Source organism: Tachyglossus aculeatus, chromosome X5, assembly GCF_015852505.1.
Source record: "Tachyglossus aculeatus isolate mTacAcu1 chromosome X5, mTacAcu1.pri, whole genome shotgun sequence".
Lineage (NCBI taxonomy): Eukaryota > Metazoa > Chordata > Mammalia > Monotremata > Tachyglossidae > Tachyglossus > Tachyglossus aculeatus.
In genome coordinates this window covers 9,172,354-9,196,227 of record NC_052097.1, presented here as the reverse complement: position 1 = coordinate 9,196,227, position 23,874 = coordinate 9,172,354, and the positions used below count along the sequence as shown (strand labels likewise).

Genomic DNA, 23,874 nt, shown 5'->3' with positions numbered 1-23,874 from the left:
ACTCTTGGGAGCATAAAATAGAAAGAGAAGACATGGTTTCTATCCCCTAAAGTACAAACTTAGGAAAAGCATGCCCCTCATCTCGTGTCATAATTTGGCCAATGGCAACACATGGATGCCAAGAGCTATGAATTTCACACCCCGAAAACTAGGCCCCACCTGCCCTGCCCCCGTGCCCATGAGAACAAAAATGACAGTCAATAATAATAATGATGAGATAATACCGATAATAGTATTTGTAAAGCATTCACTATGTGCCAAGTATATAATGCTTCTCACTATGTAAGAAGCAGTGTGGCCTAGTGAATACAGCACAGGACTGGAAGTCAGAAGGACCTGGATTCAAATCCCAGCTCCACCACTTGTCTGCTATGTGACTTTGGGCAAGTCACTTAAATTTTCAATGCCTCAGTTACCTCATCTGCAAAATGGGGATTAAGACCGTGAGCCCTTTCTGGGAAGGGACTGCGTCCAACTTGACTAGGTTGAACCTAACCCCGTGCTTAGTACAGTGCCTGACACATAGTAAGCACTTAAATACCATTTGAAAGAAAAAATAGTAGTGTATTAAGCCCTGGGGTAGATACAAAAGAATCAGGTTGGATATAGTCCCTTGTTCCACAGTCTAAGGAGAAAGGGTATTGAATCCCCATTTCAGAGATAAGGAAGCTGAGGCTGAGGAAAGTGAAGTGACGGGCCCAGGGTCATACAGCAGGCAAGTCACAGAGCTGAGATTAGAGACTGTAAGCCTGGTGCGGGCAGGGATTGTCTCTCTTTATTGCTGAATTGCATTTTCCAAGCACTTAGTACAATGCTCTGCACAAAGTAAGTGCTCAACAAATACAACTGACTGAATGAATGAATGAACCCAAGTCCTCTAACTCCCGGGCCGGTCTCTTTCCACTAAGCTACACTGCTTCCCCAAATCCATCATCACTTAACCTTGATAAAGATAGCTTTAATTTATATCTCTACTAAGGGTTCTACTGTATTTTTACAATGTCTGCATTCTTCGCAATCACCACACCTCCTTTTTTAAGGTATTTGTTAAGCACTTTCTATGTGCCGGGCATTGTACTAAGCACTGGGGTATATTCAAGATAATCGCATGGGACATAGTCTATATTCCATATGGGGTTCACAGTCTTAACCCCATTTTACAGATGAGGGAACTGAGGCACAGAGACATAAAGGGACTTGCCCAAGGTCACAGAACAGACAAGTGGCAAAGCAGAATTAGATCCCAGGCCCACGCTCTATCCACTAGACTGTGAGCCCTTCTAGACCGTGAGCCCGTTGTGGGCAGGAATTGTCTTTCCAAGGGCTTAGTACAGTACTCAGCACACAGTTAAGCGCTCAATAAATACAACTGAATGAATAAACCAGCCTGACCTGACTGGAAGGCCAGAGACCCAAAGTGCCTCGTAAGCCTGCCTGCCCCATTTCTGAGGGGGGAACTGTGAACCCCTGCAAAGCTCTCCCAATATCGAGTTAGAGGCCTTTAAGCCGGCTGGACCGCTCCACGGGATCCCGTCTCTTTTCCGAAACCCTGGAGAGGCCCGCCGCCTTCTAGGCTACCTGAGCCACCTGGCAGTGACTCCAGGGCTGTGGGCTCTGAGGGAAGGCAGGCGGCTTAGGGCCGCTATGAAACGCGGCTCCTTCCTCCAAAGTAGCTTTCCACTGGCCAAGGCAGGCACATCTCCGCTTTAGGTGCCGATGGTGGGAAGGGGACTGGAAAAAGTGCTCTCCATCACTCTCTTGGGCTCGACATTTTAGATTTACAAAGCCTCTTCTCTCCAAGAACTCAAAGTTCTTTCACCGAAATCATTCCTTCTCACCCTCCCACGTTTTGATTTATATGATTTTCCTGGCACAGCATGGAAGTGGGGGGCACAGACCGCCTTCAAAACAAAGGCTGTCACAACTTGACTTTCCTTCTTGCTCTTTATATCTCATCTATTTTTATCCATTAATGACTTCCCCGAGCCCAAAAGGGTCACATCTGCTGTAGCCTGAGGACTAACTGTGAATCGCAAAACCACCGCCCCTGTGGGGTCCAAAGGGGAGGGTGTTTTTTAGGCAAGGAAGTGGGATCCAGCGTGGTTGAGGGGCTTCTAGAGCTGGGAATTCTAGCTCCAGACCCAGGACTTCTGACACCCTCCATCACCTCAGCTCAATTCTCTCTACCCTGGTCGGCAAACAGGTGGTAAGGCACAGGAAGTATTCTTACAGTCTATAGCTTGGCTTCCTGTCCCGCATCCCCGCTGAAACTATCGAAGATGAAGGAAAAAGTGACCTAAATGGATACCTTGATCTTGGATCACACAGTCTGTGGTGACGAGAGGTGGGATCTGGCCCTTGGTGTTGGTAAAATAAACTTGCCCCGCTCTGATGGCTTTATCATTTTCAATCACCTGAATCTGAAAAATAGAAATAAAAAACTCAAGAAATAGCAAAATAAGAAGACAAAACGTTAAGGGGCAATGACTAGAACTGGTTTAACAGGTGACTCAGTTTCCCCCTAATGGTGCCAGCATTTGGGGGCTTTTCAGAAACCTAGTTATTTGACCATTTTGACAATATCAGAAACAGGGAACCTTTTCTAAAAAGGGTCTTGCGGTCAATACATGTAAACTGTGTGAACTTGTTCAAATGGAGATCTCAGAATAAAATATCAAGAGAAGCACTATGGTCTAGTGGGAAGAGCCTGGAAGTCAGAGGACCTGGGTTCTAATTCTAGCTCTGTCAACTGCTACTTGTGTGACCTCGGGCAAATCACACTAAACTGTGCCTCAGTTTCACCAACTGCAAATAGGATTTAGTCCCTATCATCTTCCTCCTACTTAGACTGTAACATAGGGGCTGTGTCCAACCTGATTAGAACAGCAGTTAGAATAGGGATTGATGCATAGTAAGCATTTTACAAATAGCATAATACAAATAATAATACAATCAATGGCATTTACTGAGCACTTACTGTGTGCATAGCACACTGTACTAAACCAAATATAACGAATTCATGGAAATAGCATCTATTCTGCAGAATGGGGAAATGCTGAAATCAACACTTCATAGTTCTAATTACCGTCAACACTGATCTATCATTACTGTTAATAAGGTATTTCATCCATTTATTCCTTCAATTGCATTTATTAAGTGCTTACTGTGTGCAGAGTACTGTACTAAGTACTTAGGAAAGTACAGCGTGGCTCAGTGGAAAGAGCCCGGGTTTTGGGGTCCGAGGTCATGGGTTCAAATCCCGGGTCTGCCAATTGTCAGCTGTGAGACTTTGGGCAAGTCACCTAACTTCTCTGTGCCTCAGTTACCTCAACGGTAAAATGGGGATTAATACTGTGAGCCCCCTGTGGGACAACCTGATCACCTTGTAACCGCTCCAGTGCTTAGAACAGTGCTTGGCACATAGCAAGCGCTTAATAAATGCCATTATTATTATTATTATTATTACTATACAACAATAAACAGTGGCATTCCCTGCCCATAACGAGCTCACAGTCTTGGGTGTGGGGGGGAGGGTGGGGAGAGAGAGAGAGATCAGTACAAATAAATAAAATTACAGATATACATATGTGCTGTGGGGGGAGAGCAAAGGGAGGAAATCAGGGTGACACAGAAGGGAGTGGGAGATGAGGAAAAGAGGGGCTTAGTCTCAGGGTGACACAGAAGGGAATGGGAGATGAGGAAAAGAGGGGCTTAGTCTGGGAAGGCCTCTTGGAGGAGATAGGCCTTTAATAAGGCTTTGAATGGGGGCAGAGGAATTGTCGGATTTGAGGAGGTAGGGCGTTCCAGGCCAGAGGCAGGACTGGGGCCAGGCTCAGCAGCGAGACAGGAAAGATGGAGACCCAGTGAAAAGGTTAGTGCTACAGGAGCCAAGTGTGTGGGTCTGGGTTGTAGAAGAAGAGGAGCTAGGTGACGTAGGAAAGGGCAAGGTGATGGACTGCTTTAAAGCCAATGGTGAAGAATTTTTGATTGACACAGAGGTGGATAGGCAACCACTGGAGATTTTTGAGGAGGGGGGTGTTCATTAAGTGCTTACTATATGCCAAGATCAGGCGATTAGATACCATTTAATCAGATTGAGCCTGGTCTCTGTATTAATCGAAGTGGAAGGCAGAGCAGGTATTTTATCCCATTTTTCAACACGAGAATAGTAATTGTATTTGTTAAGCATTTTCTATGTGCTATGCACTGGAAAAGATACAACACAAGACAACTAGACACGGTCTACAGCTGGGGAAAAACAAGTATTTGATCTCTATTTTACAGACAAGGAAACAGAAACACAGACAATGTTATGTGACTTGCTCAGGGTCACATAGCAGACAACTGGAGGAGCTGGGAGGAGAACCTAGGTCTCCCGGCTCCCAGCCCTGTGTTATTTCCATGCTGCTTTTGAGGCCCAGAGAGTTAAGTCAGTTAAGGTGGGATTTGGGGAGGACTTTGAAGGAGACGAAGGAGGTCTGATGGATTTGTGAAGAAGAGGACAATGTATTTGAGGGGTTGGTGGTATGGGAACGAACCAGTGATTTTTTTCTAAATGTTGGACCTCAAGCTTCACTTTGATCTCTCAACCTATTTTCTAAAGGTGTCTCACTATAGTCCCTCGGCAACTTCCTCAGTTTACTGAAAAGCAACAGCAGAGAAGCTAAGTGTGCTGGTGTGCTGTACTGTACTCTCACGAGGGGTTGGTGGTGTGGGAACTAACCAGTGATTTTTTCATATTGTTTGACCTCAAGTTTCATTTTGATCTCTCAACTTATTTTCTAAGTTGATCCCCTCAGGAACTTATTCAGTTTGCTGAAAAGCAAGGACAGAGAAGCTAAGTGTGTTGGTGAGCTGTATCGTACTCTCCCAAGTGCTTTGTCCAGTTCTCTGCATACAGTAAGTGCTCAATAAATACCACTGATTGATGGTATGTACGTATAGACGAGCTATCTAGGCAAAACTCTGCCTTTAAACACATGCCCTTGTCAGGCAATCGTATTTACTGAGCGCTGATTGTGTGCAGAGCACTGTACTAAGCACTGAAAGAGTACAATATAACAATATAATATACACATTTCCTGCGCCCACTAGTCTAGAGGAAGAGACAGATATTTTTAGAAATAAAAGTTCAGATATATACATAAGTGCTGTGGAGCTCAGAGGGGGGATGAATAAAGGGAGCAAGTCATGGTGATGCAGAACAGAGTGGAAGAAAAGGAAAAGATGGCTTAGTCATGGAAGGCCTCTTGGAGGAGGTGTTCCTTCAAATAATACTTTGAAGCAGGGGAGAAAATTTTTCTTTTGGATAAGCTAAGCTGGTGCTTTACTTCAGTACATCACAGAGGGTAAACTTACATTCTTTAGCTTCCAAGAAATTTCTCCCATAACCACGGCAGCGGTACCAAAAGGGTCACTTTCCAATCGACTTGCAAAGAAATGTTACACCTTGATATACTGGGTGTCATTTCGCAAAATGAGGTCTGCACATTTGGGTTGGGTGGGATTTTCCTGAATGACCAGGCTCCCATGGAACTTTTCTGTATTTTTAGACTTTATAAATTCCCCCAAATACAAAGCGACCCGGCACCTAGCATTGGTCTGGGGAGTCCCAAAATTTGGTCCTCTTCCCCTCCCAAAAGATATCAGAGTCACAGGTCTGGGAGAGAGGGGAGTCACACCTCCTTTGTGTCCCACTCCAAGTCCAGAAAATAAGGCCACTTTCCCCTTAATTGTATTAAGCCTCAAATCTGATTCAGCCACAGTGAAAATTCAGCTGCTGACCCTGGTTTATCTACACCTGACAGCATTTCCCTGCACTTGGCAATCTCTCTCTCTCTCACTCTCTCTCATGGTAATAGCAGTAATAATAATAATTGTGGTATTTGTTAAGTGCTTCCTATGTTCCAGCCACTACACTAAGTACTGGGGTAGACACAATGTAATTGGGTTGGACACGGTCCCTGTCCCACACAGGGCTCACAGTCTTATTCCCCATTTTACAGATGAGATAACTGAGGCGCAGAGAAATGAAGTGACTTGCCCAAGTTCACACAGCAGACAAGTGGTGGGGTCGGGTTTAGAACCCAGTTCCTTCTAACTCCCAAGCCCATGCTTTTATTCACTAAGCCATGCTGCTTTTTTTTCCTCTCTCTCTGTCTCTCACACGTACACACACACAACAAAAGGAGTCATATCACTTGCCTTCTCTCTCTCACACGAACACATACACACACACACACACACACACACACTCTCTCTCCCCTCCTCTCCCCCACAGGGCAAAAGGAGCTACAATGTCACTTGACTTTATCTCTCTCTCTCTCACAAATACACACACACACACTTCCCTCCTCTCCCTCACCCCCCAACCCCACAAGACAAAAGAAGCCACAGCGTCACTTGACTTTAGGTAGTTTTAAAATCTAAGCCTGCCCGTCCACCAGGAGAACTTGTTGAAATGACAGGTTTACTCACGGGGCTTGGGATGGAATCAGGATCCAGCCTCTTCTGGGGCTGAGGAGGGCCAGCCAGTTGGGCGGGACCCCCTGGGTAGGCCCCCGGGTAAGACAGCTGAGCTCCAGGCATCTGGGGACCATAATTGGCTATGGAAAGAAAAAAAAAAAAACCAGAATTACACACAAGCTCTAAGTAAAACCCTGTTTGACTGTTCATTTAAGTGGCTGGCAGTGATCTTACTATGCTCTGTGAATTATTTCCCAAACACTGATGCATATGAATACGTGATATTCCTTGTACTTTTCCCTTCCCTCCCATTTGGCATTTTTTTTTATAATATCCAGCTGCCTGTTAGAAGTGCGGTGAAATATGAACCTAAAAGAAAAACAACTCATTGAAAATGACCCAGAGGTGGGGGCCCCGAGACCACCATCGATCCGGTTTCTACCCCTTCGTTCCTGCTTCCCCGAGTGGAGGTGATGAGTCGAGTGGACTTCCTGTCTCTGCGGGCTCAGGGAAGTCTGTTCTGCCTGCTGCTTAACAATTATAACCATAAGAAATAATAATTGTGGTGTTAGTTAAGTGCTTACTGTGGGCTAAGCACTGTGCCTCATGGGGCTCACAGTCCAAGGGGGATGGAGTCGGTCAGCCTTTCCTCTCTGCCGGGTGATCCCTCACCTGTAAAATGGGGATTAAAACTGTGAGGCCCGCCCCTTGGGACAACCTGATCACCTTGTAACTTTCCCAGCGCTTAGAACAGTGCTTTGCACATAGTAAGTGCTTAATAAATGCTATTATTATTATTATTATTATTATTTTATTATTATCAGGAGCGGATCACCATGCAGGAGACACAAAGTGGGCGACTCTCCTTCCTGCCCCAGAAGCCATAATGCGAACAACTGTCACAGTCCTCAAAGCAGGGGACTTCAACCTCATGCAAGGAGGCAACTAGTTCAGAGTCAGGGTCATCATCATTGCTGGGTGGGGTGACGAGGGCAGGGGCAGAGTGTGGTTAAACAAACTATTGGAAGCTCCTTGAAGGCATTCATACATTCATTCAATCGTATTTGTTGAGTGCTTACTGTGTGCAGAGCACTGCACTAAGCGCTTGGGAAGTACAGGATCATGTCTGCCAAGTTTTCTGTATTGTACTCTCCCAAGTGCAGAGTAATAATAATAATAATCGTAATCATGGTATTTGTTAGGCGCTTACGAAGCGTGAGGCACTGTACTATGCACTGGGGTGGATACAAGCAAATCGGGTGGGACACAGTCCCTGTCCCACCTAGGGCTCGTCATCTCAGCCCTCATTTTACAGATGAGGGAACTGAGGCACAAAGAAGTGAAGTGGTTTGTCCAAGGTCACACAGCAGACAAGTGGCCGAGCTGGGATTAGAACCCATGACATTCTGACTCCCAGGACTGTGTCCCATCCACTATACTATGCTGCACCTCATAGTACAGAGCTCTGCACACCGTAAGTGTTTGATAAATACCACTGGTCGAGTGACTCGCTGGTGTCACTGTGGTCCTGAGATGATCTTTCAAACTAAGTACTATTTATTCCCCAGTACCTAGGACAGTGTTTTGCAGACAGCAGTAGGTCAGTTAAATCCTGAAGATGATGGGCTGGGTCCCTCTCTTAAAGCCAAGCTAAAGTAGCATGTGGCCTAGTAGAAGGAGCACAGGACCACTAATCGGGAGATTTGGCTTCTAATTCCTGCTCGCCACTTGCCTGCTGTGTGACCTTAGGCAAGTCATTTAAACTCTCCGAATCTCATAATCATCATCTGCAAAATGGGGATAGGAAATCTGATTTCCCTCCCTGTTTATACAATCTGTTTATTTAGCATCTACTCCAGCGCCTAGCCTGGTCACAAGCAGCATAATTGCTGCTTCTATTATTCTTACGATGTTGATATTATGCTAGGAAATAGAGCAGTCACCAACAGGAGGCAAGGCAGCTCTATGGACAAGAAACAATAAAATCAAGAAGTCAGGCAAGAACACTGACTGATTATCCATTGTGTATAGAGCACCTGGCGGGAATATTTTCAAAAAAAACCCTCAAGGCATGATTGGCATCTGAAGATAAATTCTGCGATAGTCAAACTGGATCTGGCTGTGAAATCTTAACTAATAAAAGACTAATGAGCCTTTTTTTAAAAAAGTGGACACAAATCATCTCTATTTCAGATGAATGCAGATGGCCAACTGGGTGCTACTGGTTCAGTGACCTGGTTTTGTTGGCCTTGACTCCTGCCCTGGATCCAATTCCTCTAGCTCCAGGGGGGTGTGGGATGGTGCTGGGGACCCCTCTCTGTCCTTGATCAGACCCCTGGTCCTCAGGGAGTTCAGTGTTGAGACCACCCAGAAGCTAGACTTTGCAGGTGGTGCTGGCAAAGAGAAAGACAGGAAGACGACCAGGGTGGGAGGTCACGAGGTGAATGAAACAGGAGCAGGAGTTGGAGATTTAGGGAGAGACAGTAGTCTCATACCATCCTTCGTTTTTCTGTCACGAAAATCTGGAGAACTCGAGCAGTAACCCCTTATCTCCCACTGGCTTGGCTCTGAATGCAAGTGGGGCCTGAGAGAAGCAGTGTCCAGGAAGCGAGTGTTTCAAGAAAGAGAGTCATCACATGGTTAAAACTTCTCCTAAATGGGATGATTTGTCCCCGGATTTTGTTTAGAATGAATCGACTCACTAAGGTTTCTGAAAAAGAATAACTTTAAATATTTACGTTGATATTAACAGACCCACTGCAAGAGTGATTGCGTTTTAAGAGCAGGCTAAAAACCATGTCAAGATTGAACAGGAAAGAAATGGCGAGAAATAAATGCGAAGCAACTGCCTTCCTATCTAATTGACTGAGCCACATGAAGGTCCTTCGGTATCTGTGATTCCTTCTTTCCCCGCTGAGATCAATTATCATGAGAGTGACACAGGGCAACAGAAAAGCTAAATAGTGTGACGCACTGGATATTCTCCCCAACCCCACAACACTTAGGTACATATCTTTAAATTATATACTATAAATTATTTATTTATATGAATGTGCATCTCTTCCTCTAGACTGTAAACTTATCATGGGCAGGGACCGTGTTTGCTAATCCTGTTGTACTGTACTTTCCCAAGTGCTTCCTAAGTGCTCTGCACATAGTAAGCACTCAGTAAATACCGCTAATTGATTGACTGATGGGTTTTCTTGATCTTCTGGAGGAAAGGGTGATTACAGTAGACTTTTGCCAGAGAAAGTACTGGGCCATATTTTTTTTAAACTAACTTTCCACTTATAGAGCTTCTGCCTGCCTCTACCACCCAAAGAGTGAGCTGTCTGATGGATAACTCAGTGGCTCATATACATACACTCCTTTGAAACTCACAGGCCTCAAAGTCTGTCTTGGTTCCCATCTGACACACACCCTGGTAGTGAGGGAAAGCAGGGCCTTTCTTTCTTGTTCCCCATACAAACAGATCAAAACCACATGGTATCCACGGCATTGAGAGGTCAATGAAAATCTCCTGATCTTCTTGTCCATAAATGGCCATGGTCATTTCCCAATTTCAAAGAGTCTCACATAGCCACATGATTCCAGGGAAGTTATTCTCTCCCAAACCCGCTACTATCCCTAGAAAAGGAGAGTTGGGGGGAAAAAGACTATATTATATGGTTCCAAAGAATGGTGAATTTGTCAAGGCATGGGAAGGATTTCTCAAAGAAACACTGATTCCTCAAAATCCCTATCGGCTCACGAGGCAAAAGGAGATAGGTTTCCTTCTAACACGGCATAATTACTTCTTCTCTAAAGGTTTCCATGAGTTAGGATGGGGAGGTCTTATTCCATGGCCCCAACATCTTGACTGAAAGCTCCCTTGAAGGACTGAAAGCTCCCTGGGGCACTTCTTGATGAAACTCCTGAAAAGATGGCATGATTTCAACTCCTCCACGTTCCAAACTTCCGAAGGAAACAGGTAGTTTTAGATTGTGAGCCCCATGCGGGACAGGGATCACGTTTAATTGCCACCCGGGTATTTTCTCCCAGTGCTCAGCACTGTGCTCTACACTCAGTAAGCGCTTAAAAAATACTATTATGACTACTATTTCAGCTCTATAAATCCTAAAAGCCCATTCAGGTCATCTGCAAATCCTCTTTGGGCTAGAGGAATCTCAACTCCATAACTCGGCTGGGAGCCCGTTGTCGGGTAGGGACTGTCTCTATATGTTGCCAACTTGTACTTCCCAAGCGCTTAGTACAGTGATCTGCACATAGTAAGCGCTCAATAAATACGACTGAATGAATGAAATGACCACCAAAGAATTCTGCCTGTTGCAAACTCTAGAGCCTGTGACGAGGCCAGAAGAAACCCATCCCAGATTTCACTCAGAAGCAGCGTGGCCCCGTCGAAAGTATCTAGGTCCAGGAGTCAGAAAGACCTCAGTTCTAATCTCGGCTCTGCCACTTGCCTGCTGGTGACGCTAGGCAAGTCACTTTCGCTTCTGTGGGCCTCAGTTTCCTCATCTGCAAAATGGGGATTAAGACTAGGAGGCCTACGTGGGACAATCTGATTAGCTGGGATCGGCCCCAGTGCTTAGTACAGTGCCTGGCACATAGTAAGCACTTAACCAAAATCATTTTTGAAAAGAAAGATACAGGGAACATCCTGGCTTACCTTGCTGTGGAGGGTACCCAGGGCCTGCTGCTTCTCCTGGGAGAGGTGGAGACTGAGGACCAGCATTGGGGGGACCAGATCCAGGAATTCTGTCTTGCCTGGCCAATGGTGGCAACGGTGGGGCAGTGCCCAGGCCATTGAGGGTGGTCGGTGGTGGCGGGAGGACCCGGGGCCCAGGCTGCAAAATTGTGGGTTGGGATGGTTGTCCGGGACTTTGGAAAGTTGTTGCTGTTGGAGGGCCCGGGGGCACCTGGGGATTTGGAGCCATTCCAGGACCTGTGCGGGAATAACATTTTCCACAGATAAGGGGTGAGAAAATTGGCATCAACCGACCATCCATTTATTTCCAAAAAATACTAAATATTTAACATTAGGAACACACCTGTTTTCCATTATGCATATTAAAATATCAATCAGATTTCTATCCAGGAAGCAAGGAGTTCTCAATAGCGACTATTAGTTAAGTAATTATAATGTTTTTTAAAAAAAACAATATGGATTAAGTGCTATGTGCCAAGGATTGTACTAAACCCTGGGGTAGATACAAAATAACCAGGTCAGACACAGTTCCTGTCCCACAGAGGGATCACAATTTAAGACAGAGGGAGAAGAGGGACTTTATTCCCATTTTACAGAAGAGGAAACTGCGGCACAGAAAAGTTAAGTGACTTGCCCAACAAGGTCACATGACAGGTAAGTGGCAGAGCCGGGGCTAGAAGTCCGGTCTCTTGACTCTCGCTGTGGGCAGGGAATGAGTCTGTTGATTGTTATACTGTACTCTCCTGAGTGCTTAGTACACTACTCTGCATTCATTCATTCATTCAATCGTACTTACTGAGCGCTTACTGTGTGCAGAGCACTGTACTAAGCGCTTGGGAAGTACACACAGTAAGCACTCAATAAATATGACTGAATGAGTGAATGAATGAACGACTCTTGGTCCTGTGTTCTCTTAGGAGGCACAGAGTTACCTATGGGCCCCTTCTGGGCTTTGGGAATTGAAGTAGCCTGGCCAGTTCTCAAGAGCTCTCAAATTCACCTCAGCTTCCTTCACTAGGATCTGGAGCACAATAAAGGTACTCCACCAATTTGCTCCCTCCTATGCTTCTCTCCTTCTACAACCCAGCTCACACACTTCACTCCTCTAGTGCTAACCTTCTCATTGGGCCTCCATCTCACCCGTCTCGCCGCCGACCCCTCGCCCATGTCCTGCCTCTAGCCTGGAATGCCCTCCCTCCTCAAATCCAACAGACATTACTGAAGGCACATCTCCTCCAAGAGGCTTTCCCAGACTGAGCCCCACTTTTCCTCATCTCCCTCTCCCTTCTGCGCTGCCCTGACTTGCTCCCTTTGCTCTTCCCCCTCCCAGCCCCATAACACTTATGTCCGTATCTGTAATTTCATTTTATTTATTTGAACTGATGTCTGTTTCCTCCCCTCAAGACTGTAAGCTCGTTGAGGTCTGGGAATGTGACTATTGCTGTACAAGAGCTTAGTACAGTGCTCTGAACATAGTAAGCTCTGAATAAATACAACTGAATGTATCTTTACACTCTCCTGCCACCCCTACCTGTAATTTATTTTAGTGCATGTCTCCCTCACTAAATTGTAAACTCCTTGAGGGCAGGAATAGCATCTATTAACTCTATGGCACTTGGCCACACTTAGTACAGTGCTCTGCACAGTGTAAATGCTCAATAAACACTATTAAGAGACAACTCGGTGGGCTCTTTCCATTTCCTTCTACATAATTAAACTCCTGAGGGGAGCAATAAAATACCCATCTGTCTTCTGATAACGGTAAGTTTTGGAAAAGGGCCCATGAGCTCTGCCTGTCTTGTTTCATTCCAGATTCATCCTTCCTGTTGATACACAAACAAAACCTGCAGGATAAATGAGGTGGGCATTAGCTTGGAAAGTGACATGCGCATACTCCCAGTGATGCTGACCAGAGTGAACCAGAAAATTCCAGCTCCAGTTTGAGTTCATATTTAGCCCCATCTGGAGCATCCGATAGAGCCCATAGAACAAACCATTGTTCCATTTTTTTCCATTTTTCTTCCTATTCGTCAACTTTGGGGTTAGTTCGAAGGAAAGGTGGCCATATTCCAAATAAACCCAGCAAAGGGAAGGGTAATATGCCCAAAACAGAATAAAGGGTGGTGAAAGAGAATGTCATTTCAAGTAACTGGCTTCATTTAGAAGCGGTATGGCCTTGTGGATCGAACACAGCCTGGGAGTCAGAAGGATAATAATAATAATAATGGCATTTATTAAGAGTTTACTATGTGCAGAGCACTGTTCTATGCGCTGGGGGTGATACAAGGTGATCAAGTTGTCCCACGTGGGGCTCACAATCTTAATCCCCATTTTACAGATGACGTAACTGCGGCTCAGAGAAGTTAAGTGACTTGCCCAAGGTCACACAGCGGACATGTGGCTGAGTGGGAATTTGAACCCATGACCTCTGACTCCAAAGCCCGTGTTCTTTCCTCTGAGCCACGCTGCTTCTGGATTCTAGTCTCAGCTCTGCTACTTGTCTGCTGTGTGACCTCGGGAAGGTCACTTAACTGCTCCATGCCTCGGTTACCTCCTCTGAAAAATAGGGATTAAGACTCTGAGCCCCATGTGGGACATGAACTGTGTCCAGTCTGATTAGTTTATATGTACCTGATTAGGCCGGTACACAGTAAGAACTTAAGAGCCATTATTATTATTATTATTATCATCATCACTAATAATAATAATAATTTATTTAGAAATACTGATTCTTCCAACAGTCTAATAACCTCAGACAAGCACTCTGGGCTACCCTTGAAATGGGGGTTCCACTCGGGCTTGGGTTGACTGTAACAGTCCCGAAGTCCCTGAATTTTTAGCTCAGTTCCAATCCCACGTGGGAAGTTTCAAGCTTCCAAAAAAGGAAGCTGAGAGTTCTGGGCCATCCTTCCCATTGTCATCTCTCAATCCATCCCAAGGTACATCGGGGAGGCCTCAAACCTTCTGGAGTCTACTTTGGTCCTCACCTACATCCTTCTAAGCCGGGGGGCTTTTGACTCCGGGGCTTTGCGGGGAGGTCTCACGGCCTAAAGGAAAGAGCCCGGGACTGGAAGTCAGGAGACCTTCCTTCAAATCCCAGTTCTGCCACTGGCCTATCTGTGTGACCTTGGGCTAGTCAACTAATTAATCATTGGAATTTAATAAGCACCTACAGTGTGCAGAGCACTGCACTATACACATATCTGTAATTTTATCTATATTAATGTCTGTCTCCCCCTCTAGACTATAAACTCATTTGGGGCAGGGAATGTGTCTATTATATTGCTATGCTGCACACTCCCAAGTGCTTAGGACAGTGCTCTGCACACCGTAAGTGCTCAATAAATACAACTGACTGACAGACTGCACTAAACACTTGGGAAAGTACAATACAACAGAGTTGGGTAGATGTGATCCCTATTCACGAGGAGCTGACCGTCTTCAGGCCTCAGCTTCTTCATCTATAAAGTGGGGATAAGGTGTGGTTGGTGTAAGGTGTGAGTCCTAACTGGGAAAGGACTGTGTCCAATCCTATCATTTATTAAGTATTTAATAAATGGCATAATTATTTTTTCTCAAATTTCAAGGCCCTTCTGAAATCACATCTCCTCCAGGAAGCCTTCCCTGATTAATCTCTCACCTCTCCACCCTATTTCTCCCCACTCCAATGGCTACTTCAGCATCGCCTAAGGGCTTGGGTTCTCCCACTCTCGCACTGCACTTATATTCCTGTCTTGTCACTTTCCACTCCTGCCCTGTACACTTTATACTCTTCCCAAGCCAACTTTCTAGCTGTACTTCGTTCTTGACTCTCCCTTCAGTTGGCTCACTCTGTTCCCCCCTGCTTAGAATTCCCTCCCTCCCCAAATCAGATCGACCCCGGCTCTCTCTACCTTTAAATCCTTTCTAAAATCCCACCTCCTCAATCAAGTGTTCGGCGATTGATATCCCAGCACTCTGAGTCATAGCATCCTTTCGGCCAGTTCGAGCACTTACGAACTCACTTACACCCTCCTCAACCACATGTAGATATCAATCAATCGTATTTATTGAGCGCTTACTGTGTGCAGAGCACTGTACTAAGTGCTTATGTCCAATCCATTTATTTCTTCTGATCTCTCAAGCTGTAAATATTTATATGTTTTTCTCCTCTGATAGAGTGCAAACTCCTCGTGGGCATGGAACATGTCATTTTTTGATTCTGTACTTTCTAAGCACCCAGTAAATTGCATCAGACCAATAAAGCAGCTTAGCCTAATGGACAGGGCAGGGGCCTGGGTTCTACCACTTATCTGCTGTGTGACCCTGGGTGAGTCATTTAACTTCTCCGTGCCTCAGGTACCTCATCTGTAAAATGGGGACTAGACTGTAAACATCATAAGGGACGTGGACTGTGTCCAACCTGATTAGTTTGTATCTACCCCAGTGCTTAGTACAGTGTCTGGCAGTTATTAAGCATCTAACAAATACCATGAAAACGGGGTACTGCTTTTACTCTATTACTCCCCCTGACCTGTAATTTATTTTAGTATCTGTCTGCTCTGCTAGACTGTAAATTCACTGAATACAGGGATGATGCCTTACTAACTCTATTGTATTTGCCCAAGTGCTTACTTAGTACTAAGTTTTGCCCAGTGCAAGCGCTCAAAAAACACTATAGATTAATTGATTGTAGTGCAAGAGTGTCACTTCCCAGGCTGTGGGGGGTAGGGGTGGATCAGTCTCCCTTGGAGGGCATATTTTAGATTCACCTCTGAAAAAGTGAATTAAGGCAAAAGCTCATCATCTTACTTTACTCCCATCCCTATAGTTCTGAAATCCTGAAGCCTGAAATCCTGCTGCTCCTTCAGTGTTTGTCTTTGTCCTCATCTTATATATTTTTGCTAACCTTTCCTTATGTGACAGTAATAATAATAACGATTGTGGTATCTGTTAAGCACTTACTACGTGCCAGGCACTATACTGATAAAACCTTTAGATCATTTTGGACAAAGACACCAGATAATGCAATATCCTTCTTCATATTTCTCACAGTATTTGCTCGCAAACTGCTCTTCTATCATATTCCTCATAAACCCTCTGAGAGGTAAAGCAAATGCAGGTGATTAGGACAAGTCCACTGGACAAGTTAGGTTGGCCTCATGACTGATAACCTCGACTTTATCAGGTTCCCACTGAAAAGCCATACTGATTTTCAGAATTGAAAGAGCAACTCCTCTCTGCAGAGGAGAGAAAATTCCTGTCTCGGAAAACACTGGGAACCGACATGGCCAAATATCTTCAAAAAGGATCGAGACACTTTCTTGGATGGAACAGCTCCACTCCACCTTAGGCATATGGTCTAGAGGGCTTCATCCACTAAAAATATGTTCTCATCCTTTTCGAAATAGTCTCCCACTTAGATCATATTTTCCTTTCCCCACTGCTGAGAAATTGGCTTCGTGCTCTGGCAGCATCTCAGACTGATACACTGTCACCCCTTTTTTCCAGCAGGAGATGAAGTGCTACGCTGTGCATAAAATCCCATTTCTCCAAAGAGCTAGCTTGGGCCTTCTGGAAACATTTTGGACGAAACAAGTTGGCAATGATTGATCCCAAAAGTTTTACAGAAATGATTTTGGTCCAGTCCCTCTTTTTTTCCTACCATGACGCTGGTGTTTCTAGTCTACAGTCAGAGTTCACTAGGGTCAATTCTATTTGGAGAACGATGCCCTCTCAATTCTGCCAACTTGGAGACCCTATACTAAATGACCCAGTCAACCAGTGGTATTTATCGAGACCTGACAAATACTATTGACTGATAGGCCAAATGCTTACTGTGGGCAGAGCATTCTACTAAGCACTTGGGAGAGGACAACAGGGTTAGCAGATACAATCCCTGCCCTCAAGGAGCTTAATAATTAACAGAAAAAAATCCTCTAGGGCTTCATGAATTAGTCTAAGGGGATTCCTAATGGCTCAATTGCAGGAGGGCCTGCAGGAGGGTCTGCCAGATTGCTTACAAGAGCCCACAGTCTTATTCTGTGACTCTGCCATTTTGGCAGCAAACTCCTCCCTACCACCCGGGGACAATCAATCAATCAATCATATTTATTAAGCGCTTACTGTGTGCAGAGCACTGTACTAAGCGCTTGGGAAGTATAAGTTGGCAACATATAGAGACAGTCCCTACCCAACAGTGGGCTCACAGTCTAAAAGGGGGAGACAGGAAACACCTCTAACCCATAGCCTGAGGGCAGCAAGGTGTAGTGGTTAGAGCACAGGCCTGGGAATCCGAAGGTCATGGGTTCTAATCCTGGCTCCTCCACTCGTCTGCTCTGTGACCTTAGGCAAGTCATGGCTTAGTGGAGAAAGCCCGGGCTTGGGAGTCAGAGGATGTGGGTTTCTAATCCCAGCTCCGCCATGTGTCTGCTGTGTGACCTTGGGCAAGCCACTCAACTTCTCTGTGCCTCAGTTACCTCATCGGGAAAAATAGGGATTAAGACTGGGAGCCCCACGTGGGACAACCTGATTACCTTGTATCTACCCCAGTGCTTAGACCAGTGCCTGGCACATGGTAAGTGCTTAACAATTACTGTAATTATTATTATTTTTCTAATCCTGGCTCTGCCACTTGCCTGTGTGTGACCTTGGGCAAGTCACTTCACATCTCTGGGCCTCAGTTACCTCATCTGTAAAGTGGGGATTGCAACTGTGAGCCCCACGTGGGACAGGGACTGTGTTCAACTCGATTTGCTTGTATCCATCCCAGTGCAGTGCCTGGCACATAGTAAGCACTTAGTAAGCGCTTAACAAATACCCTCATCATTATTATTATTATTGGGGGAAGTGGAGGGAAACATATGCTTACTATCTCTCTACCACTCTTGCCTTCCCGCCCCTCCCTTTTCTACCAACGCACATCCCAAGGAGGTGAGAGCTCTTAGCTCACAGAGGCCATTCCACCGGCTCCTCCGAACTTGAGAAATCAACATTTTCAAGCAGAATTCAATCACCCAAATGCAAAAACCCCTCCTTTTCACCGACAGGATACTTAGCTATCTTTTCTTTCTTATCTCCAGCTAAGTTTTACTCTAAAGAGAGAAGGTGGGCTGAATAAAACCCGAATGGAGACGAACACTCTGTTGGACCCCGCTTGACGGCCAGAGAAAAATATCCTCAGTGCTTCTGGCTAGTTGAAACCAGGGTCAGAACAGGCCAGTGGGCAGTCCACTGCTGCTGTCGGGCGTCCCTTTCTGCTCTTCTTACACAGGAGTATGCACTAAAGACCGATAAAGAAGCATTACCATAACTATTAATGTGCATGGCGCTGAGCTGATGGCCCAACTGGGTGGTGGATGAGGAAGAAGCGGAGGAGGAGGAGGAGGGAGCAGGATTTGGATAGGGTGGTTGTGACGGATGGCTGTATGGTGGACCGGCAGGTGCTGCATTGCTGGTTGGCGGGGGGCCTGGGAACCTGAGAAGAGAAAGTCATTTGTGTTATGCAATAAGAGAAGTGTCCCTGGCATTCACACCCTAGAAAAATAACTCACCCCCTCATTGAGGGGACCCTCCCTCTGGGGGAAACATTCTTTCCCAGACTAGCCACCTACTACCTAGCCCACCCCCAACGGACATGGAGCCTGAGCGAGTCTGAAACCAGTTTAACAAAACGTCAAAATTACGAAGACGGCGTTGAGAGAAATCAAGATGTAGGCGTTCTGCTGAAATAACGGATGCGTAAAATAATTTCCCAAGGGGCAGAAAGTCACACCCACCTATGTATAAATACATGCTTTGAAAATACACACCCGTCTTGGGATTCCTCGAGAAATGGTTGGGATCCTTCTAGCCCATTGACTTACCTTATTTAGGGGAAAATAATGCAATACTACATAAGGATTTTGCAGCTCCAGAACATACAGCCCTCCCAGCTGGGTGCGAACAAAGGGCATCCACCTAACAGCTCCCAAACAAGCTACTAGCTCCTCGAGGGCAGGGATCTTGATGCCTTATTCTTTTCCTTCTTTCTTTCAATAGTATTTATTAAATGCTTACTACATACCAGACACTCCACCGAGTGCTGGGGCAGATACAAGATACTCAGGTTGGACACAGTCCCTCTCCCACAAGGGAGCTCACTCATAGTCTCAATCCCCATTTGACAGAGACCCAGATAAGTGAAGTGACTTGCCCAAGATCACATGGCAGATAAATGGTGGAGCTGGAATTAGAACCCAGGTCCTCTGACTCCACTAGGCCATCCCGCTTCTCTAATTCTTACGTGAGCCAGGAAATAGCCCTGCCTCTGTTTTAACCTGACCAAAAGAGGGCCACAAAGTAAGGCAATTCTGCAAGTAAATCCTGTCTATGTCCAGTTGAGGCTCTAAAAGTTTGAGCCCTGATTTGAAGGACGCGCCTGTCGCCGCAGAAACACCTGGTCCGGTCTCTGTTTCCTCAGCTTCCCTTTGGCACCTACTCCTTTTCTTTCTGCCAATGATCTTTCTGGCCAGGAACCTGTTCCGAGAGCCACACTTCTTTGATAACCAAAGCAACATATGAATACTGATAATGATGGCCAAGTAAGCTCTACTTGGGGTGAAATGGATATTCAGCTCTAGATCCATTCCAACCCCTGATTACACATTGGCTCTTCCTAAATACACAACCAGGTTCTTGAATTAGAAATAGGTGTTGATGGATTAATAGGTCTTAAAGCACTTCAAGTGTTCAAAGTAAGGCTTGTCTTTGCCAGCAGGGTGATTGAAGGAGACTCAGTTTCATCCTAAAAAGTTATTTTCTCCCCTTAGGGCTAAATACGAACCTCTACTAGAGAAAAGGTCTCTGCTGTGGTGGCTGTCACTAGTACCAGAGACGACAATGCTTAATGTTTTTGCTTCTTGAGGGCATGGATCACGTCTGCTAATTCTACCGTACTCTCCCGGGTACTTAGTACAGTGCTCTGCACACAGTAGGTACTTGGTAGAGTATTATCGATTGAACAGAAGCAGCTTCTTCCTGCTAAGCAGTATCTTGAGGACCCCTCAATTCTAGATGGGAAGATTTCTGTTCCCTAGATAATTGGCCCTTTTTCCTCAGTGTTTTTCAGGAACTTCATCTGTCATAAGAGAATAATGCCGATCAATTTTCTCCTTGGCTGAAATTCCAGGTATTCCTACGTGCCAAATTCAGTGTTTTCTGGAAACAACCCAGAATCTCATTCACCAAACCTGAACATCCAAAGCCAAATGAGAGCAAAGGGAGTTGATTTGGGAAAATTTTTAGTGTCAATTCTCTGGAGGGCTGTAGCACAACGCATTTATCATTACTATTATTAAGTGCCATCGAGTCGGTTCTGTTTCATAGCGACTCCATGGATATACTTTCTTCTCTTCTCTGGGCCTCGGTTACCTCAGCTATATAAGGGATTAAATCCTTCTCCCTCTTAGTTAGACTGTGGGAAAGGGGCTGCATCCAATCTGAGTATCTTGTTTCTACCCCAGTGCTTAGTACAGTGCTTGGCCCACAGTAACAGCTTAACAAATGCCATTAAAAAAAATAACCAGAAAACAATCCCACCACACTCAAGGTTTTTTCCAATCAAGTCCTTTAGCCTGAAAAACTGTGTGGGCAGGGAATATGTCTGCATTGTACTCTTCTAGACACTTATCACGGAGCTCTGCACACAGTAAAAACTCAATAAATACTATTGACTGACAAGCCATTCCATTTTCTGGAACATAACTGTTGTGTCAAGAATTAAACTTCTGGTCACTGACCTTCATTCAAATGTATTTATTGAGGGCTTACTGTGTGAAGAGCACTGTACTAAGTGCTTGGGAGAGAACAGTATAACAATATAACAGAGGTCGGTATACACATTCTCTGCCCACAGCGAGTTTACAGTTCAGCCTTAAACTGTGTTGCTGGCTGACACCCACTTTTCTCTGAAACAATTAAGCCCAGCTCAGTTTGGACTTTGCTTCCAGACTCAGGTCATTGGAACTGAGCGATCCAAAGAGGGACAGACTTACAATGATAATACTGATAATAATACTAATTGTGGCATTTGTTAAGTGCTTACTATGTGCCAGGCACTGTACTAAATGCTGGGGTGGATATAAGCAAATCGGGATAGACACAGTCCTTGTCCCACATGGGGTTCACAGTCTTAATCCCTATTTTACATCTGAGGAAGTTGAGGCCTAGAGAAGTGAAGTGACTTGCCCCAGACCAAACAGAAAGCAAGTGGCAGAGCCAGGATTAGAACCCAGGTCCTTCTGACTCCCAGACTCATTCTTTATCCCAAGTAAACCCTCACGTCCTTTGACATAAGCGTCTGGAATCAAGGCTGAAAGACGGCAAAAGGAATCGCTCGACACTGGCAGCTCACCTTGGATGTGGAGGCCTGGAGCCGGGGGGCCCATTCTGGATCAACGGCTGGGGTCCCGGGCCGGAAAGCCCAATGGGGGCAGCTGCTCCCAAAGACCCCGCTGGTTTCATCAGACCTACAATCCGACACAATTGACAGAGTGAAGGTGGCATCACAGGAGGAGCCAAGCAAACATACATGCACATTCCTCGGAAACTCCACTCCTTGCTGGGACAAACGTGGCCTCCCTAAAGACTCGATACAAGTGGATAAAAATGTATTCATTCCTGGCTAATTTGGGGAGGTGGGCCGGGGCTTTCTCCCCGTGGGACAGGAAGGAATGGGATTCTGGTCCGGAGAGGCAGCCCCTGCAGATGTGTATAGAGGCCAATCCACTTAGAATAAAGGAAACATTCCCACTGCTTACGGCATTCCTGAATTGAAGGTACAGGGGCCCACTCTAAAGACACCAGGGAGATCACAGCCCTCAGGGAGCCAGCACCGAGAGGCTGGAACCCATTACCTTGGCCCCGGGATTTTGGTGGCAGAGTGGGTAGTTACTGCTAGTCTGTCCCACCCAGTGGAGTCAGACAGTGATCTGAAGGGAAGCTAAGGTGGTGGTTCCTCTTCTTGCCCGGAAAAACTGAGGGAAGAGAAAGAGGAGAGAGTGGGGAGAGGTTAGAAAGAGGGGAGAGAAGGCAGTAGAGAGACAGAGAGAATATAAGGAGAAGTGACAGAGAGAGAAAGGGAAAGAGGACAGAGTAGAGAAGGAGACAGGACAGAAAGTAGAGAGAGGGAATACAGGGAGAGGAGCAGACAGAAGAGAAAGGGAAAGGTGACAGAGAGGGAGAGTAGAGAGAGGGATATAGGGAGAGTAGAAAAAGGGAAAGGTGACAGAGTAGAGAGGGACAGGGAACAGAGGAGAGGAAGGAGGACAGAGGGAGAGGGGACAGAGTAGAGAGAGAGGGGGGACAGAGCAGGGAGAGGGGACAGAGCAGAGAGAGGGAACAGAGCAGAGAGTGGGAAAGGGGAAAGTGTAGAGAGAGGGAGAGTTGACAGAGCAGACAGGGAAGGGGAGAGAGTAGAGAGGAGACTGCAGAGGAGAAGGGGTACAAAGGAGAGGGAGGGGATAAAAAGGACAGAGAGAGAGAGGGGGAATGAAGATGAGAGAGGGGAATGAATGAAGGAAGGAAAGAATAGAGGGAGGAAGAGGACCCTATGGCTTCTCTGGTTCTCAATGGGCCCTGGGCTGGGGTGAGCAGTTCCTCTCCCACCTGGCCCAAAGCGTCCTTCTTGCCTGATCTCTGTGGGCACTCTGAGGACTCAGTAGGGACAGGATGGGGTGCGGGGATTGGACCCAAATGAGCAGCCCCACAGGGTCCTGTGACAGCAGTGCCTTTGCCAATCACAAAGGTGGCCAGGGTGGAGGAAGGCAAAAACAAGGTACAGAGGAAAAGTATGGCCTCGTGGATCGAGCATGGGCCCAGGGGAAGGAAAGACCTGGGTTCTAATAATCCTGGCTCTGCCACTTGTCTGCCGTGTGACCTTGGACAAGTCACTTCACTTCCTTTATGCCTCAAGTTACCTCATCTGTAAAATGGGGATTGAGGCTGTGAGCCCCATGCGGGACGTGGACTGGGTCCAAATCGATTAGCTTGTATCTACCCCAGCGTTTAGAACAGTGCTTGGCACAAAATAAGTGTGTAACAAATGCCATTTAAAAAAAAGCAAAAAAGAAGAGCTAGCATGGAGGAAGATGAGGTGGAAAAGGAGGAGACAGCCTGGATGAATACATTTCCTTCCTTCCCCTCCTCTCCTTTTTCCCCACCTCCACCCATCCTGTCTTTTCTTTCCTTTCCATCCCTCTCTTCCGTTCCTCTTCCCCTCCCGAAGTTCTGCCCCTGCTCCCTGGGCCAAGCGGGCACCCCTGACTGCCAGGTACTGAGTAGTGGAGCTGCATGTGTGCCACTAACAAGCCCCAGCGACTACACAGAAGCATGCAGGTGGCCAAGAAACAGCAGGGCTGGGAAGGGCGTGGGCAGCTTGAATCAGGCCCAGGTTAAGCTTTGGCGAATTTGACCCGTGTAGACATAATCAAACAATGGTATCTGTTGAGTGCTACTGGGTGCAGAGCACTGAATTAATCAATCAATGGTATTTATTGAGCACTTACTCTGTGCAGAGCATTGGACTAAGCGCTTGGGAGGGTACAATACAGAGCTGGTAGACATGCCCACAGCGAGCTTACTTAGGGGAGGCGATTCAACAAAATGGGAAGACACATTCCCTGTTCACAAAGAGCTTACAGTCTACATAGGTCAAATGTTTAGAGAACATGCTAGGGTTGAGA

At 46.0% G+C, this 23,874-nt stretch overlaps 1 protein-coding gene across 2 annotated transcripts in view; it reads right to left on the bottom strand.

The window, feature by feature from the left end:
• The window catches only part of SEC24D (SEC24 homolog D, COPII coat complex component), a 102,753-nt gene that overhangs the window by 67,396 nt on the left and 11,483 nt on the right, over positions 1 to 23,874 (bottom strand). For both annotated transcript variants that reach the window (XM_038769146.1, XM_038769147.1), the window contains 5 exons: positions 21,546 to 21,660; positions 18,460 to 18,629; positions 11,135 to 11,410; positions 6,478 to 6,605; positions 2,309 to 2,420 (listed from right to left, as the gene is read on the bottom strand). In XM_038769146.1, the coding sequence (XP_038625074.1) occupies positions 2,309 to 2,420; positions 6,478 to 6,605; positions 11,135 to 11,410; positions 18,460 to 18,629; positions 21,546 to 21,660 (801 nt within the window). The remainder of the gene's footprint in view (positions 1 to 2,308; positions 2,421 to 6,477; positions 6,606 to 11,134; positions 11,411 to 18,459; positions 18,630 to 21,545; positions 21,661 to 23,874) is intronic.